Source organism: Malus domestica, chromosome 14, assembly GCF_042453785.1.
Source record: "Malus domestica chromosome 14, GDT2T_hap1".
Lineage (NCBI taxonomy): Eukaryota > Viridiplantae > Streptophyta > Magnoliopsida > Rosales > Rosaceae > Malus > Malus domestica.
The window spans coordinates 30,955,122-30,973,814 of record NC_091674.1 but is presented as its reverse complement, the minus strand read 5'-3'; the positions used below and the strand labels follow the sequence as shown (position 1 = coordinate 30,973,814).

Sequence of the window (18,693 nt, the reverse complement as noted above, 5' to 3'; positions counted from 1 at the left end):
CATACGTTTCAACCTTTCAAATCAAACTAAATGGTTGATTACCCATTACGTACACCATTACTCGACCAAGATTAGTTTTCCATGATTTGCATATAATATTCATGTGTATCTTTACAACCTTAGACAGTTTCAGCAAATATTACGTTAGTTTCTTTCTTTTGTCAGTTAAATAAGCAGGCCAAAAGTTGACAAAAAAAAAAAAAAGCAGGCCAAAATGGGAGAGAGAAATGTTCGCACTCTTGGCTCCATTCAATCAAAGATAATGTATTACAGATGATACACATTGGCTAGCAGCTAGTAAAATGCATAGTTGTTCGAGAAATGTAAATTAATGTTAACTAGTTTCTGGAGAGTGATCATAGTACTGTCGCAACTGAGAAGATCTGGTGTTATAATAAAAAATAGTTTGAAGAAGACCATAAGATGATCCAGCCTAAACAAGTCAGGTCGAGAACATTCAAATCGTACACCTGTCCTCTGAATCTTTAATAGAACACTTTCACGTACTATATCTGTATACCAAACATGCATTTGTTTTATCTGCGTACGTGGCATTGTCCCTGCATTGAGGTGAAATATGCGTCTTCCCTAAAAGAATCTCCTTATTCTTTTACCAAATGGTTCGTCACTAAAATGAAATCAACCACGTTTATATTACTGTTGACCCTAAAAACTACTAAGTCTATGTGGCGCGCAGGCCAAGTAATTAATAAGCTAACTAAATCCTTCGGTTGTATGCGGGCGTGCCAACTCGTCGGCCGAGGAGTAAAAAATGTTGATGTTGAGTTGGGTGTGCTACTGACTTCTTGATCTTGCGACTGTGGCCGAGGAAGAAACACGTCTCGGCCTTTGGGTTCTAGAGCCTGAAAACAAGGCTGCTAGTTCTGCGAAGTTCAATATCAAATTCGGCTTTCAATGTACCGAATGTAGTAACTTGTAACACCTCATTTCGCCGAGAAGGCTAATGAGATGACCTCTGCCAATAAGGATTCGAAAATCCTTCTCGACCGAGACTTTGATAGATAACCAGTCGACCCTGTCGCAGTGCTATTTATCCAAACTGAAGGTGCTTCACGGTCGGCTGATTCTACAGCAACAGTGTTGTTTATCCAAACTGAAGATGTTCGCTGGTTGCTTTCACAGTGCTGTTTATCCAAATTGAAGATGTGTTGGCGAAAAAGGAAAATAAAAATCTCAAAGTTGTTGAGAGGTTTCGCGTAAAGCGAGGGTTTGCGCAGGACAGTTTGTGTGTTGAGTTGGAGATGCTTTTTCCTATTGCCATTGCCTCTGTATTTATAGGTTTCAGTTCTTGCTTGGCACGGCCTGGTAACTTTGTAGAGTTCAATCGGGATTCTGTCACCTTATCCACATAATATGCGATATCCAAAATCCCAAATCCCTGATGTAGACCACGTGCATTTGTGATAATGGCCCCAGGGAACAATTTTGATATTTGATGGTATTGTACCCTGCATATCCTTCCCTCAATGCCACGTGCTCCTTCCTTATCTTTTGCATGGCACCAATCTAAACCAAAGATTGGTTTTGATGATGTTTGATTGCCTCGCAAGCTGTGAATCTCTATGGTCCAACTTCCATGCACCAATGACATTCCAATTATCCCAAACCACGCATCTTGACTTTTCAAACCCCATCTACCATGCTGCTCCAATCTAATAACAGGAATCCCAAGTTCACTTGAATTGTACTTATTCGAAGATATAATGTTGAAATGATTCAAATTAAAAGATAATTATTATGATAAAAACCATAATATTATCCTTTAATAGTAACAAAATTATATTTATTTTTCATCCAACAATTAAGAGCTATACTCATTCAACGGTTTAGGTTACTCGGGCCGATAGTGTAAAATCGGGTCCAAACAATAATCTTCCAATTCTACCTTCCAATTATTCAATTTCAATATTCCAACTATCCAGAAATAAAGGTTGAGAAAGGGAAATATACCTTTTTTTTTTTTGGTGAAGAGTGCTCGAACAAGATGAGAGGGAGAGATCGAGCTCAAACGGAGAGAGAGAGAGAGCTGGAGAGTGGAAGCGGGCGAGAGACAACAGCGAAGGAGAGTTTTAGGAGAAAGATGCAAAAGGGTAGGTTTGGAAATTTGAAAGTTTCATTTAATGAACACTGTTCATCCGTGTTTTGGCGATAAAAAGCCGGTCTTGTGAAGTTTTTTTCATCCAAAACTGTGAAAATTAGCTGTTTTAAAATGTTTATCAAATACATTTTAGTGCTCAACTTTTTTTGGTACCCACTTTTTTTATAATTTAAGCTTAAGCCAAACTGGTACTAAGTTCATTAGAGTAGCTTACTTCGATATGAATTCAAAGGATAATGTAATATTACAGATAATACAGATTGGCTAGCAGCTAGTAATAAAATGTGTACTACATGTTCGAGAAATGTATAAAAATTAATGTTAACCAGTTTCTTGAGAATGATCGGAGAAATCTGACAACTGAGAAGCTCTGGCGACTTCAAGCAATTTGATCAGTTTCTTATTTCCACCTATGCGGGCTTCATCAAGTGGAGTTCTTCCCCATCTGCAATCAAGAAGTAGACTAGTTATTTAAAAATGGATTCAAGGAGACCATAAGATGTCGTCCTTGCCTAGCAAGAGAGACTTACAAGGATCAAATTCACTACCATTGTTGCGCCATGGGCCACCAATACAAGGCCATGTGGAGAGAGCCGTGCATATGCTCTTGTATTAGTGGCTCAAGAAGCCACGTTGGCGATGAACCCATTCCATATAACTCCTCCGGCCTAACAAGCCAGATGAGGTACATTCAGACCTTACCTGTCCTTTGATAGAACACTTGCTCCTGCTTCTAAAAGGAATTCTGCCATTGGATATAAGCCTTCTGAAGCAGCTACATGAAGTGGTGACCGCTGATCATAATTTTTCGCATTCGGGTTTATGTCATTGGATAAAAGCCTTTTCAGAAGCTCCATATTCCTCCTTGCTGCCGTGGTACAGAGAAAATCACCGGCATCATCAACAGCGAGTGATGCCCCCGCCTTAACAAGTAAAGAACCTACTTCGTCGTGCCCATTTTTAATGGCTTCAAGTAAAGGAGTGTTCCCATATTTATCTAATATTACGTACAGTGACACACAAATTAATCAACAATAATTGTAATAACTAGGAAGATTTACTCACAACATAACATGATCCAGTTAAAAAGTTCTCGTAGAGCTCCTTAGAGTATCACCTGACATCTCAGCGGCCGCTCCTTGTTCAATAAGGAAACGAGTGATATCAACAAACCCTTTTGATGCAGCAACATGCTGAGGAAACAAAATAAAATATATAGATATATATATTTAATACTGTTACAGATAAGAAAACATAGTAGTAAAGTTGATTATATTATGCCAACATTTCCAGTTTATAAAGATCAAATTATAGCTTAAGCTTAGGCATCTAAATACGTACCAAAGGCGACCTTCCGTCATAGTCCATCTTGTTGGGATCAGCTCCAGCTCCAATCAAACGTTTTACTCGATAAAAATCTCCATCATAGGCAGCACAATTTACTTTCATAACTAACTCCATTTCATGCTTTCCAATATATAGGATGATATCTGATTCCAAAAGCTTGTTCCGGGTATTCACGTCTTTTCCCTAGAAGAAGAGAAGTGATTAGCAGGTGGAATTTAAATTTTCATTTGCAAATTACCTGGGCATAAGCACTATCTTTTTGTGAAAGAAGCAAGAAAGCGAAAAAAGACCACGAAAGTTTTCGAGTCTATTTACCTCGAGGAGGTTGTTTAGGATAATCCGCCCATCTAAGAAATGTATATCCAGGATTTCCCTAAAAGATTGTTTATCAAGTCGCAAGACCCTGCACAGTTGACTAGCCCGAACAGAATATGGCTGGGGAGTATTACAAAGAAAAGAAACCTCGCCAAACGAGCTATAGGTTTGCAGGCGCTCAAGGAGCTCTTCACTTTCACTGTCTTCATCCCTTCTCACCTTCTCCTGTAGACAATATCAAAACAAATCCGTTAGGATTTAGGAATAAAATTGAACATATATTCTGGTATACAATAGACTACATAGAGTAACTATTAATTTACCCTTGAGGGGTCAACAAATAATATGAACTTGCAAACCTGAAAGAGTAAACAGAGAAAAAGGTGCTTCATTTGTGCGTGCAGCCGCGCAGGCTTTCGCATATACAACAAATGAAATAGATTTGTGTGTGTGTGTGTGTACTAATAGTAGCCAGCACCAATCATGGTGTTTGAGGATTGCACGCATGCAACTAATCAAATAATCAACAGTATGAGTTATAGTAAGAGCAGAGGAACACAAAGATCAATGTGTGAGTAACTAAAACAATTTAAGGATTAATTTTGATTAGTGAAGAATAAGCAATTAACATTGAAATGTCAAACTCATACCAGCTCCCCATGGCATACTATGTATAATTGATCCACTGCTTGTCCCTGCTCTATGATCACTTCTCCTGGAAGGAAAAACTCCTCATGAATTTTGGTTGCCTGATAAACGCAAAACATAGGTTAAATTTCTTCCTATGGAAGAAGTAATTTTAGAATTCTAATCATTTTGGAACTGAGCACTATAGACCCCTTTTATTTCTCCCCCTACACACCCTTTTATATTTCTGTCATTCAGTTTTAATAAATTAAAAGGGAATCAAGGGACATAAATAAATAGGAGTGAGTATGCATAAGGAGAAAAAAATGTATGCAGAAATCATTCATGTGTTGAGGGTAAACAAAGGTGATGCACATATCAAATGATGACAGCATTTTGTTCATTTGTCCAATGCAAATACTGAATAAAATGGCTTACAATCTGCTTTATGAATCCTAAAGAGCATCCCTTAAAAAGAGAAACTTCTTTGATGTATGGTTCATATAATTTCTGTGAAATCTGCAAAGTAGAAACAAATAGATTAATTTTAGTAGATTTCAGAATCAGTACAGCAGTACCAAAAACTTGTCAAATAGGATAATCAAATGTAAGATCCCAATTATTTGATACGTACTAAAATTTACTAAAATTTATTGGATAATAAAAAATAATTTTTCAGGAAAATGTACTAAAATTTATTGGAGATTTTCATGATTCAGCAAATGGTTCAAACCGGAAGAACAGTCAAGAACAAGAAACATATTATTTGATCAAACTCCCAATTCACAGATTTCGGCCTGACTTTAAAATTAGGCAGTGATCAGTACCTTGCTGCGAATGGAGGCTGGAATATCCTGAAGAACAGCCGCTTCGGTGTAGCTACGATCATACTGTAACCTCAAATGATTTTTGATATCCTTACTTATCCCCCTATCAAGCCTGTTTTTCTTCATGTATTTTATAAGTTCGGCCATCTTGTCCCTAAACTTTTCAGTTTTTGATCCTTTTACAATCAGTGCGGTAATGTTACCCAGCAGATAAGCACCCAAAAGCATGTCAAAAGACACATAAAACATGATGAATATCATTTCCCTCACATTCACTGCATGTATCTCTCCATATCCTATAAAAGATACAAAAACAAAAGAAGAAAAAGCATACATTAATTAACCATCTCTAAAATGAATTGGCGTATGTATAGTAAAAGAGAAGAATGTAGTTGCAACGGGATCCCAAACCAATCACGGATTGTCACATGAGAATGTTAAAATACATGACAATACATGATTTATGTGATTAACTTGGAATACTACCGCAATGACAACCTAGTGTAAGGAAATTAAGAAGCTTAAACTAATGAACAAATAAGTGAGATAATTACCAACGGTTGCCATGGTAACAACGGCGAAATAGAGTGAGGTAACGTAACGCTTCCAAAGGTCAATTTCTCTAAAATGGGAATAGCTATAGTCACCCATCTTCAAACTTCCAATCCATGTGTATCCTTCCCGTGACGGAGGTATGGTAGTAGCAAGGTAATAAAAGATGCAGGCAGCCGTGTGTGTGCTATAAAGTTCCACAACAAAAAGTTTGGCAATTCTTGTAAAAAGGTAGTTGATCCTTATATCTTTCTCCAACTTCTCAAAAAACTCTGTTACTCTGCGTGCTCGACTTAGTCTTATCCATAACAGGTACCTCACTCCCTCTTCTTTCCCAGAAGCCTACACATCATAATCAATCTATTAATTACTTCATTAAGAATAACTAGATCTGGATTCAGTTGGAGAAAGACTTAGGGCATGTTTGACATTACTTCTCTATAAATATTATATAAGTTGAAATTCTTTTTTATAAACCCAAGTGCTTCCAATAGAAGTATCTGACATATGCTTATTCAAAAAATGTTTCGATGAGCTAAAGCGCTTCTTATTTTTTTTAACAAACACAAAATGTTTTTAGACCTTTCAAAATTCCCAAAGAAGCCACTTACTCTGAGTACGCTATATTGTGCTAATTTTCCAAACTAATAATTCAGATATGTTTTCAGATTCAATGGCGTCAAATTTAGTCTTTGTAGTTTGCAAATCTCAATTACAGAACATCCATTAACATATGTTAATTTCTTGTACGAAACTCGTTAATTAATCACTCTCCCATGTGAATGCACGAGACAATTTTGTACAATAAATTAATAGGACTTAAGAGTATGGGGTTTAACGGATGCCCTCGGACTGGAACAGTTTGCAAACAACTTAACCAAATCCGATGTAGTTGGAATACATGAAACGAAAATGGAACTTTTTAGAAACTACATAACTGAAAACGTGTTTTTGCCTACAATTAGTTAAGAGTAATACTACCTTGTAGATGGCGTCCCAAGGCAGACAACCGAGCAAATCAACGAGAAATCGAGACTTCAAGTAGCGGAGAGCGATGAGGTTGCGGTTGTAGACAATACGGTGCGAGTGAAAGTCTCGGTAGGCCACGAAGAAGCGTACGACGATGTCGACAAGGAAGGCCAGCTGGCCGGCGATGTCGAGCAGGAACAGATTCTCGGGCAGACCCCGGAAGAAGCCGAACTCCAATGGCGTGAAGAAGGACGAATAGACTGCCCATAGCAGAATGAAATGCGTCCACCCCACGTACAACCTGCATTTTCCAATATTTAGGGTTATGTTTTGGCGCCAACTTACAGCTTTGGGCTATTGGGCCGGTTCTAAACCCGACCCAACTTTTTGTCAAAACTATATTCATAAAGTTCATTTTTCCCCTCTCTTCTTGAGTACTATATATCGAAAAGGTTTTGCTAGCAGGTTCTATATAATATCATGAATTCCGTGAATTTTCTTTTCTTTCCTTCCCAAATGTGTGAATACAAAGACATTCTAGTTAGAAAGTTCCCACTTTGACCTACAACCTTCAAGAAAGTACAATCAGACCTCTGCTTGTAGTTGTAGGGTAGATACATACAATTAAGAGACTCACATTCTCATTTAGGTAAAAGACATACTATATGCATCTATATATCATGTGTATTAACTTTCTATATAATTTTTTTGTATCCAAACTTTCAATATAATTATAAGTGATAAATACAAGATTGTTGAAACAGGTGCGGTGACAACCTTTACCAAGTCTGAATCATTGTCGACCACCAGATCCGCTGGTCTGCAAGCTAACGCCTTACAACTAATTAATAATTTGAAAATGATATATAAGTAGGTTTCTCACAACTAATTAACCCTACACCTACATAATCCATTCATGATTTTTATTTATTTATTATAATCGATATTATTACTCTAATTAAGGCATTGTACTCGGAATACAATAGCTTGTAAATGAAAATGAAGATACTATTCACGAGAAAAATCTATCACTTACTAACCCATCTATAATTATGATTGATGATCCTAATGTACTAATTAAATTACCATTATGTGTTAACTGCAACTCATTACAACGCAGATTCTCTCCGGCCGTGAACACAGATCTAGAAAACACATCTCATACATATATTAGCCAGAGAAATTTGAAGGTACATGTACTTACCAGTTATCAGGATGAATAACGAGTCGATCAAGAAACGAAGATGCAGACGATGATCTGCTTCCAGTACTTGTACTGCCAGGAGTAGTAGTAAGAGTGGTGGAGTCGCCGGCAGTCGTACAAGCGATAAAACGCCCTAATTTCCACAGCCACTGTTTCTTAGAATCATCATTAATATGCTCCTCCTCATAATCATCATCATCCTCAAACGTCGACCCCTCATCTTCGTACTGATCATGAGCACCTCCTCCTGACGATTTTCTCCTTTCAGCTCCATGCATTTTTTATCTTCCTCAGATCGACCTCTTTCAATAATAACAAACTTGTGAATAAAGTTAAATGAGAGCCAAAGCCAATGTATATTTAATGCCAATGATACTGTTGTTGTTTGATACCAAGTAATAAACAGTAACTTTTTGTGGTGACAGATAGAATCCAGGCACTACTACTTTTTCCCGTCTTTTTATCAGATAAGGAAAGCCTATTTTGGGCCGCTCATAAATGTTTTTACGTATCCCAAGAACAATCTTCTTGAGCATCCAAGTAATGAAAATTCATCCAATAAAGAATAAAAGAGAAATGCTAAGGAGATTATTTTAAAATGAGATTTTTTATGAACTTTTTATTACCTTACAGTTTAACGTAATTTCTGTGTCAACGTTATAAAAATTGTGTCAAAAACATAAGGTGACATAAAATATGAAGAATCCCAATTTTGATAAAGTCTCAACATTTCTCAAGGGGAAACTTTATATAGCTTTGTAAATATTAATTAGGTTACAAATATTTATTGATTAGACGATCGATAGTTTAAACTATTTTAATTACATATATGATGATTAAAATTTGAGCTGCCCTAGCTAATTGACGTCTGCATTACGTAACATATATAAATGAAGAAAAATATAGTAGCAGTCCTACATCAATAGTAAGATGTTAATATTCTTGGTGTTTTATTTTTTATTGTAAGATGCTTCGAAATTAATTAACAGAGTTGAAGACTGATAGATAAACATGGAATCTATACTGACCTTAATTTCAAATGGATGGGACACCACCTCATATCGCATAAATATATATATATATATATATATATATATATATATAAAGCAAGGGAATACTCCTGCACTTTTTCGCATAAATATATGACTATACGTTTCCATCTGTACGTTTATATACAGAATTGTAACTTTTTTTTCAAGTTACAAGAGAAATACATTGGTCCCAAATTCCTAATACCTATAAAATAAGTTTTAGGATTTTGATCATTTGTTTGTTATGTCCGAGTGGTTGGGCTCGTAACATTCTCAAGTCTTTGGACTTCATGAATGAAAACATTGTTAAGTATTTTATATCTAATTTCTGCTGGCCCAAAGCTTGGTGGCTCAAAAATTTCAATCAATTTATTAAGTTTAAATCCCAAGAATTTGTAACGATAAAAAAAAGTCCCTAGAAATTGCAAGAGTGTGGGTAGCCAGAGGGTGGGGACGGTTCGGTACTGTCTGATTCTATTCATCAATCGAAATTGAAATCGGTATATATGATTCGATTTGGTTTTTGAACATAGTTTATTTTATTACGGTTCAATTCGATTTTGTGGTTCCACGGTTTTTATGCCCCCTTAGCCAATTAGCCCAATTCGAAAGAACAAAATTGCAAGAAAGATCCTATGGGAGAACATCAAAGCACTATTCCGTGCTTAACATGCTTAATTAAAACAAAAGAAAATCAACCTCATCACTAATAAGTTTTGCTTAAATTGAGCTCGTTCATGCCCATACATATGTGTGTGTAGAATTATGACTCTTGAGTCGATGGTTCTATTTTAAAAACATATTATCATCGTATCTAGTAAATGCCAATAAAAAATACTACATCAAAGGTAAACTCTTCATGAACTCAGTTACCTCATGTATCATGCACAATATATAATTTTAGCCCACCTCATTCTAAAATTCTAACTACGTACATACAAATAACTTGTAATTTCTATATGTCACGTTTTTTGTTTGATCGATTCATTTTATACTACAAGTTCCACACATTTGAAACTTCTCTTTGGAGATATATGTATATATATTAAATAAAGTTAAGCCACTCTTTAAAAAATTCCTATTTCTGCCTTGCTTACTCACCGGATTATTCATATATTCATAATTCATCGATTAAAGAAGTTTTCATATTTAATAATAAATAAATAAACTTAAAAAAATAAAAAAAAATAAAAGACGACAATTATAGGTTTCAACGTGGAATGGATTGGCATAATTAAGCAGTCCCAATGTAAGAATCCGGATTCTCTTTGCGAGAATCCTGATGATATATGAATTATATCTCTTTATTATATGATGTACGGTCAGATATTATTTAAATTTTTTTATTTAAATTGAGTACAAATATAATATGATGAAAACTGATCACACAATGTACAATGAACGAACATAATTTAGGATCCTCTGTTGGCTAATATAGGACGACACTCACAGTCACGCTTGGTAATCATAACACAATTTGGGACAGACGTTGATTAAGGAAGCAGTGAGCCAAGCAACAGCTCACAGTACGTGACAAAGAAAGCCCTAGGCCCCCTTCCATCTTCGTCAGGACTGATGTTCAGATGTTACGTGCAACTTGCTGCTTAGGCCATCTACAGTAGGATATAATATATTAAATCTATAAAAGAATTACACTTTTATAGTAAATTGAACTTATGAGTTCAATATATTAAGCTTATGAAAACGATTTAAATACATTAAATTCACATTAATGTAATTGTGGCGTTATAAATATCAAACTCAAATTACCTTATTTATATATATAGTTATTTTGAAAACATTAGAGCTAGAGAGTGGTATGTGCGATATTGTTATTTATTTCTTAATTATTATTATTATGGATGAAGTTGCTTTCGTGCACTTAATGTTGACGTCACAAAGTTATAAGACAATAGCCAAATTGGCATCATTTATAAAAGAATAGCCCTCTTTGTCGCCATCCACCTCTGCAATTCAATTTTATCGGCCCCATGTTCTCCATTTATTAAAATTCAGCTAAGCTCTTATGATCGATTATTAATCACTTAACAAACGGTAGTATTTATATTTAGATGGTGGTGGAGCAGGTTAATGAGTTAGTAATAAAGTTATAACGTTGATAAAGGAAATTATTTGACGACTTAGATGCGCATGCATATTCATGCGGTAATTCATTGTTTAGGGTAACAACTTTTGACCAAAATGTGTATAAAAAGTATAAGAACATCTTCTAATATAAATACCAAGAGGAGGCGTAGGTAAAAAGTTCCACATTAAGAGGTTGGGTGACTCTTTATATTGTCAATTGGTTTTGTAGTGGAATGTCAACTTTTTTCATGGTAGCAGAGTCAAATTGGCTCACATGTGCACACATGCTCCATGTCACTTAATTTGTGTTGTTCATGTGTTTAGCTTGAAAATTCGCTATATTTGAGGGAGTGTAAGGATGTCAATGTAAAAGAGTACCATAATGGTGAATGGTGAATGGAGAAACCTAATGCTAGGAGGGACCAAATTAATTTTAAATTAAATTTGCAAATCAAATGATGTATCACCAATAGAAAATAAACATGTTAATTAACGCTAAGTAATAAACCAATAATCAATATCCATATCATTTGGTTGATAAAATTTTATTTAAAAATATAATCTTCTTAATATTATCCTTAATTTTATGATAAAACTTTAATTTATTTCGAACATAAAAGTTAATAAGTAAGAACATAAATATCGTAGCATCAATGTGCTGCTTTATATAATTACATGTAGCAGATGGAACAAGGACACTGATTAAGACAAGGGACACAGGGGCCACCTCATCAGTTAATTTAAACTTTAAAACCAAATTCAATGTATACCAATCGCACTCCAACCCAATGTGCCCTCTTTTGGAACTTGATGAGCCAACCTCCTAACCACAGAAACCAACGTAAACGGGCAGGGTTTGTTTAATCTAAACAAACTTAATTAAACCACGTTCCTAATTTTACTAACCATAAAAACAAAAAACGAAACCAACAAAAAAACCAATTTAATTAATTGTTTTGCGACTCAATCGTTACAAACGGTAGTGTGATCCGTTAATAATTTATTCATACATATTGGAATCTTGATGTCAAAGATGAGTGACGATCATAGTTGGTTTCTTTTTATAAAGATTTTGGAGATTCTCAAATTACATTTGTTTATCGTACATCATACGGTCAGAAATTATTATAAATTTTTTATTTAATAATTGAATATAAACATTACTTAACGAAAACTGATAGTATAAAATACGATTAACAAATGTAACTGAAAGATTCTTAAAATTTTCACAAAGAGAATATGACGGGAATCCTCCCTCGTCACAGATGGCTCCTCAACAGCCAACGTACCTAATTAAAAACGTCCAATAGAGCACATGGTGATTTGGCGATGTACATGATGAATACTATTTAAAACATCAAATCTTCTTTTGTTCTTTTCTTTGGGGCGGTTGCTAGATTGCTTTTACGTACCGCCATTGACATGGGCCTAATTCTCTATACGATAAGTGTCTCACTCTTTAAGCACGAGATATGGAAGATAGGCTAATGAAATGTTATTTTCTTGGTTACCCTAATCATTGTTTAAACATGATATATTTTTATTTTTTAACAAACGATATTATCTACACTAAAAGAATGAGTAGAAAAGTGGACTAAGCTGCATAATTGAATAACAATAATGTGATTCAAATTCGTCGTTTAGTGATAATCGAACATAAGATCTCTCACTTATAAGTGAAAAGGAATACACCAGACAGTAGTTCTAAGTGGCTAAACATCATATTTTTAAATGGGTATTGAGTTTCCACCCATACGTTCTGTGTTCGAAACTTACTCATTTATTAAATTATTGTAATCGTTTCGAATTCTCTCCATGTCATAATAATAATAATTAAAAAAAATGATATTCGTCTTCACTTACAAGTGGAAGATTTTATATTCAACTTTCTTAAATAGTGAGTTCGATATCTAATTATTATGACATACTCATTGTGACCTGACCCAAATTAATCATCTCAAATTAAAGCTATTGATTTAGTAGTGCATATCCTTTAAACTTGGAATGAAACCTTGGGTTAATTTCCCCCATTCCATTCATAGAAAACTAGACCTTTCTATAAGTAGTGAGAATTATCGCAAAGTGATGGAGTAGCTAGCTAGAAGGTGAGCCAAGTGCCACTTGCAATAGTGAGCATTGATTGGTGGTTGGCTGCTTTGGCCTTACATTATCTTCAGATTCATCTGAATATTTCCTAAAATTTTAATTTGATTACTTTTAAAATAATGGAGTGGCATGCTAGCTATCAACTTGCCATTTAATCACATGTGCATATATCATCTCGACGACAAGTAGCACTAAAAAATTGGACACCCAATTGGACCCCACATCCTCTCTATCCTTCCACCTTCGTATTACTAACTCCCTCCACCCTCTTCCGCCGGCTGCAAGGCCCGCACGTGCTTTTTCACTCCCACTTATATATAAAGGGAAAAGGGTTCTTTCATTTCATTTCCATTTCGACACAACTCTCCACTCCGCACTCCACCAACACAACCACCGCAAATCCAAATGGCTCTTATCCGTGAACGCCGCCAGTTCAACCTCGGCCTCCCCTTGCCCGACCTCTCCGAGCGCCGCCCTCGTTTCTCTCTCCCCCTCCCTCCCACCGCCGTCACCACCAACACCTCCTCCTCCGCTATCTTGGCCGCAGAACTCGAGAGACTCGAAGTCCTCGGACACGGAAACGGCGGTACCGTCTACAAGGTCCGCCACAAGCGGACTTCAGCCAATTACGCTTACAAACTCGTCCAAGGTGACTCCGACCCCACCGTCCGCCGTCAACTCTTCCGCGAGATGGAAATCCTCCGCCGCACAGACTCTCCGTACGTCGTCCACTGCCACGCAATCTTCGAGCAGCCCTCCGGCGACATCGGGATTCTCATGGAGTACATGGACTATGGCACCCTCGAGACCCTGCTTAAATCCAACGGCACCTTCTCCGAGCCAAAACTTACCCACGTGGCGCGGCAAGTTCTTAACGGCCTCAACTACCTCCACACCCACAAAATCATCCACCGCGACATCAAACCAACAAATCTTCTTGTAAACAGCAACATGGAGGTAAAAATCGCCGACTTCGGCGTGAGCAAGATCATGTGCCGAACGTTGGACGCCTGCAACTCATACGTCGGAACTTGCGCTTACATGAGCCCGGAAAGATTCGACCCGGATACCTACGGCGGCAATTACAACGGCTACGCCAGTGACATATGGAGTTTGGGGCTGACCCTGATGGAGCTCTACATGGGTCACTTCCCGTTCTTGCCTCCGGGTCAGAGACCCGACTGGGCCACCCTCATGTGTGCCATATGTTTCGGAGAGCCCCCCACCTTGCCGGAGGGCGTGTCCGAGGAGTTTCGGAGCTTCATGGAGTGTTGCTTGCAGAAGGAGTCTGGCAAGAGGTGGTCCGCCGCTCAGCTTCTGACCCACCCCTTCGTCTGTAAAGATAGGTGAGGATGTGAATTCAAGAATCCGTCGCCGGGAAGTTTATAAATCTTCCAAGGGCTACAAGGCCGAGTCGGGCAATTAACTTGGTTTATTCTCATGCTCATCAAATCTTCCCGTGTCGAATATCCGTGCGATTGGATCCGGCACTAATTAGGAGTCGGGTCGCCGGGTTCGGCATGAGTCTTTTCGGACGCTAGTTACTGTAGATTTTATGAGCTTTTGTATATACTGGCCGGATTCGGATTCTTTGTGGATTATGATGTTAATTAAATTATGATTAAGAGAATCATCATATGAATATCAAATTTCCTTTGATTCTATTTCATTGTGGCTCTTAAACATCACGAGATTAATTAAACTTTTTGAGTAGCTAAAACTCAGAATTCAACACTTGAAGTTGACATCGAAAGAACGAACTAAGAAGGGTAAGAAAAGACCACGACAATTAATAATTTCTCTAAACCATGAATAGTTTGATGTATCAGTCAATTAAGTAGAGGCTGTACGTAATCGATCAACCCTACTTCCTAGCTGGTGTACAAAGACTAGTCAATTTTTAGGAGGAAAATCAATACTTTCTATGGGTGAATTAACTTTGTACGTAATAGAAATCCAAACACTCGCGGTAAGAAGAAAATCAATATTAGTATACTTTTTTTACTTCTTAGCTAAAATGATCTATCAAATCTTCCCGTGTCAAATATCCGTGCGAGTGGATCCGGCAGTAATTAGGAGTCGGGTCGCCGGGCTTGGCATGAGTCTTTTCGGACACTAGTTACTGTAGATTTTATGAGCTTTTGTATATACTGGCCGGATTCGGATTCTTTGTGGATTATGATGTTAATTAAATTATGATTAAGAGAATCATCATATGAATATCAAGTTTCCTTTGATTCTATTTCATTGTGGCTCTTAAACATCACGACATTAATTAAACTTTCTATATGACTAAAAGTCAGAATTCAACACTTGAAGTTAACATCGAGGAAATGAACTAAGAAGTGTAAGAAAAGACCACGACGATTGATAATTTCTCTAAACTATGAATAGTTTGATGTATCAGTCAATCCTTAAGTAGAGGCTGTACGTAATTGATCAACCCTACTTCCTAGCTGGTGTACAAATACTAGTCAATTTTTAGGAGGAAAATCAATACTTTCTATGGGTGAATTAGCTTTGTACGTAATAGAAATCCGAGCACTTACGGTAGGAAGAAAATCAATAATAGTATACTTTTTTTACTTCTTAGCTAAAATGGTCTATAAAATTAGCATAATTTTTCATTTTGATCTCTAACAATAAAAATCGATCAAAGTGATTCATGAGTTTGTTCACCGTAAATCATTTGGTCATTCCGTGAAAAATCTGTCAATTCTCGTTAAGTGGAGGGTTTGGTTTGACAAAAATACCCTTAAAAAGGTAGTCACGTATTCATTCACGTGACAATTTAATGAAGATATTGACAAAATTTTCACGAAAGTACCAAAATGATTTATAGTGGACATACTCAGGATCGATTCTATCGATTTTCATTGACAGTGACCAAAATGAGATCTTATGCCAATCTCAGAAATCATTCTAGCTAAAAAGTCATCCTCTACTTTCTATGTATATTATTGAAACTATGTTGAGTTTCGACTTTTTGTGTGCTTAGCATAATATAAAAAATCCAAACACTTACATTAGGGTTACATACTAATCGGGTGACATACTAATTACTAAAATTATGTCGATTTTCGAATTTTGTGCGTTTACAAATATATAGTTACCGTCATGAATTAGATTTATGATAGGGTGATTGTTAACAATAGCATTTGATCAATTTAGTTTCAATTTCCTCGGGGAAAAAGTTTTAATTTCCAGTATATAACAAAACTATAGCTTGGATATTCTTTTTTGTCCAATTAACCAAGATCAAGTCTTCTCCTAAAACAAAGATTATGATCAGATAGCTAGGCTAAACCGTGCAAGAAGTAAAGAAATCATGCTAACAATAATACAACCCTCAATCCAACAACCAAGATTAGAAGAAAAATGATGCAGTGACTCCACTTATTCACAAATCCATGTCCAATGTGCAGATTATTTTTTTGTTTAAATTAAAAAAGGTACAATCATCGTAGATTTATATTTTTGGTTATCCAATCTTCACGAATGTCTTATAAAGCTGGTTTCTTGCTAGCCTCCACTGGCAAGTGACAAATTTTCTAGTGTTGCAATAAATAAATATCTGAATGTCCCATTCATGAGCCAAGCAGATATGTCATCATATGTAAAGATTCGAAGCCATTTCCTTCGTTTTTGTTGAAACAATCCTGTCCGTTTATATATTTTTAGGTGGAATTACACTGCATGTAAAGGAAACTCTTGTTAGAGTTTTTCTGATTAGTGCAACGTTTTTATATCAAGCAAGATAAATGCAATTAATCTTATAGTTTCGTGAAAGCTGTTTTACAGATAAGTGATTGACGTAGTCTTGATGACCTATACAAGTTTTTCTCTCGGAGTCATATATGATTGGCTGCCAAGTCTGATGATAACAAATTTGGTGCAAGCAAAGGCTATCATGGCACGAAAGTTGGATGCTTCTTGACAGCTTCGATCGATCCTGAATAATATAGAACATGATGAGTCAGCAAATAGCTCCTCCATGAGAGAGTTCAGAAAAAGGTAAATAAATATGTCAATATCAAAGCTTGGCCAATTATGTCATGCATGAATCACAACGCTCCATGTCTGATGTCTCACGACTCAATCCCACCCTACCACCCAACTTGATCATCCACGAGAGGTCGTCGATGTCAATCATGCAGCTCTTCAATTGTCACCATCCAAATAGTTAAATAGGTTGTTGATAAATTGTTAAGTACGTTTTATTTTCAAATATTTCCATTGAAACACTTTTCCTTGTTAACTAGCCATAATATACTTAGTTAATTTGATTCTTGGTATTTAATTATTTGATTATGGATTTGAAGGGAAAACTACTCTCACTTTTCAGTTTTCATGTGTTAAACACAATGAAAATTTAATAAGTGATAAGATATATACTCTAATAAACATAGAAAACTCAAGATGTTAAAATGATTCTACTACTTTTATAACTCCATGTATGTAAACATGCTCTAAATGAGTTGTCAATTATGCAACAATAAACTATCTAACTATCTATTAACAAAATCCTCTTTGACAACTAAAAGAGGGTGAAAAGACTATTTAATCTTCTATCACAAAAAAAAATTATAATGTAATTTCACAAAACCAAATTTTGCTGTTGTATATTTAAACTTCACCTACAGGTGATTTTAGCATATATCTAACTACCTATTAACAAAATCCTCTTTATCAACCAAAAGAGTTTGAAAATACTATTTAGTTTTCTATCACAAATTTTTTTTTATAGGTAGTAATGTAATTTCACAAAATCAAATTTTGCTGTTTTGTACTTAAACCTCACATACATGTAATTTTAGCATATACCTAATATTAAAATATAAAAAACAAAAACCTCTCTTCCCCCCTCCCACTCCTATGTTCTCTCTCTCTCTCTCTCTCTCCCTCTCTCTCTCTCTCTCTCTCTCTCTCTCTCTCTCTCTCTCTCTCTCTCTCTCCTTCCCATTTAAAAATAAAAAATGTTCACACACACAATGTGTGCAGCCATATCTTAGTTACAATTAATTAATGTGGGTAGCCATATGCTAACTGTGGAGCCAAAAATAATCACAAGGCGACACGTGAATTCTTGGGTAAAAGAGGATAAAAATACCCTTAAGGCATATTAGGATTCCTACGCGCGAGCAGCGGGCAATCATCCCTAAACCAAGTCAAAAGTGCCCAAAGGAAGGTAATAAATTCATAGTTATCTCATCCATCCTCATCTTAGGTAATTACTTCATAACCTACAAATTATTTCATATAAATAGAGATTAATTGGCTAATTAATGGATTAATTCCTAATTAATCCATTAATCACCAATTTAATCACCCATTATATCAAATAAACCACCCAAAACCACATCAATGGCCGGCCATCCCCATCTAAAAAGGGATCCATCCTATTTCCTACCTTTCCTTACCCTTTTCTCCCCTTTTTAGCTAATTATTTAGTTATTATTTATAACCTTTTCATAACCTAATTATCAATTTATTCTAAATAATTATGTA

At 35.9% G+C, this 18,693-nt stretch overlaps 2 protein-coding genes across 2 annotated transcripts; one reads left to right on the top strand and one right to left on the bottom strand.

The window, feature by feature from the left end:
- Positions 1-2,319: 2,319 nt before the first annotated feature.
- On the bottom strand, positions 2,320-8,490 carry LOC103431252 (potassium channel SKOR-like). Its single transcript, XM_008369389.4, has 11 exons — positions 7,961-8,490; positions 6,769-7,057; positions 5,790-6,129; positions 5,236-5,531; positions 4,847-4,927; positions 4,432-4,530; positions 3,782-4,006; positions 3,461-3,649; positions 3,237-3,312; positions 2,822-3,116; positions 2,320-2,564 (listed from the first exon to the last, which is right to left on the bottom strand). The coding sequence occupies exons 1-11, from the start codon at positions 8,236-8,238 to the stop codon at positions 2,441-2,443; spliced, it is 2,292 nt and encodes a 763-aa protein (XP_008367611.1). The 5' UTR covers positions 8,239-8,490; the 3' UTR covers positions 2,320-2,440.
- A 4,977-nt stretch (positions 8,491-13,467) lies between these two features.
- Positions 13,468-14,849, top strand: LOC103431251 (mitogen-activated protein kinase kinase 9-like). Its single transcript, XM_008369387.4, has one exon. It carries the CDS (start codon positions 13,591-13,593, stop codon positions 14,533-14,535), a length of 945 nt encoding a protein of 314 aa, XP_008367609.1. The 5' UTR covers positions 13,468-13,590; the 3' UTR covers positions 14,536-14,849.
- The last annotated feature ends 3,844 nt before the right edge of the window (positions 14,850-18,693 follow it).

What these genes read in the sequence shown, in the direction of transcription:
- LOC103431252 (XM_008369389.4), bottom strand. Translation starts at nt 8,238, where the DNA reads ATGCATGGAGCTGAAAGGAGAAAATCGTCAGGAGGAGGTGCTCATGAT. An exon ending in TGTTACCATGGCAACCGTTG is followed by an intron (nt 5,532 to 5,789) that starts GTAATTATCTCA and finishes TATCTTTTATAG; the next exon opens with GATATGGAGAGATACATGCA. An exon ending in TAGTATGCCATGGGGAGCTG is followed by an intron (nt 4,007 to 4,431) that starts GTATGAGTTTGA and finishes TATTGTCTACAG; the next exon opens with GAGAAGGTGAGAAGGGATGA.
- LOC103431251 (XM_008369387.4), top strand. Translation starts at nt 13,591, where the DNA reads ATGGCTCTTATCCGTGAACGCCGCCAGTTCAACCTCGGCCTCCCCTTG.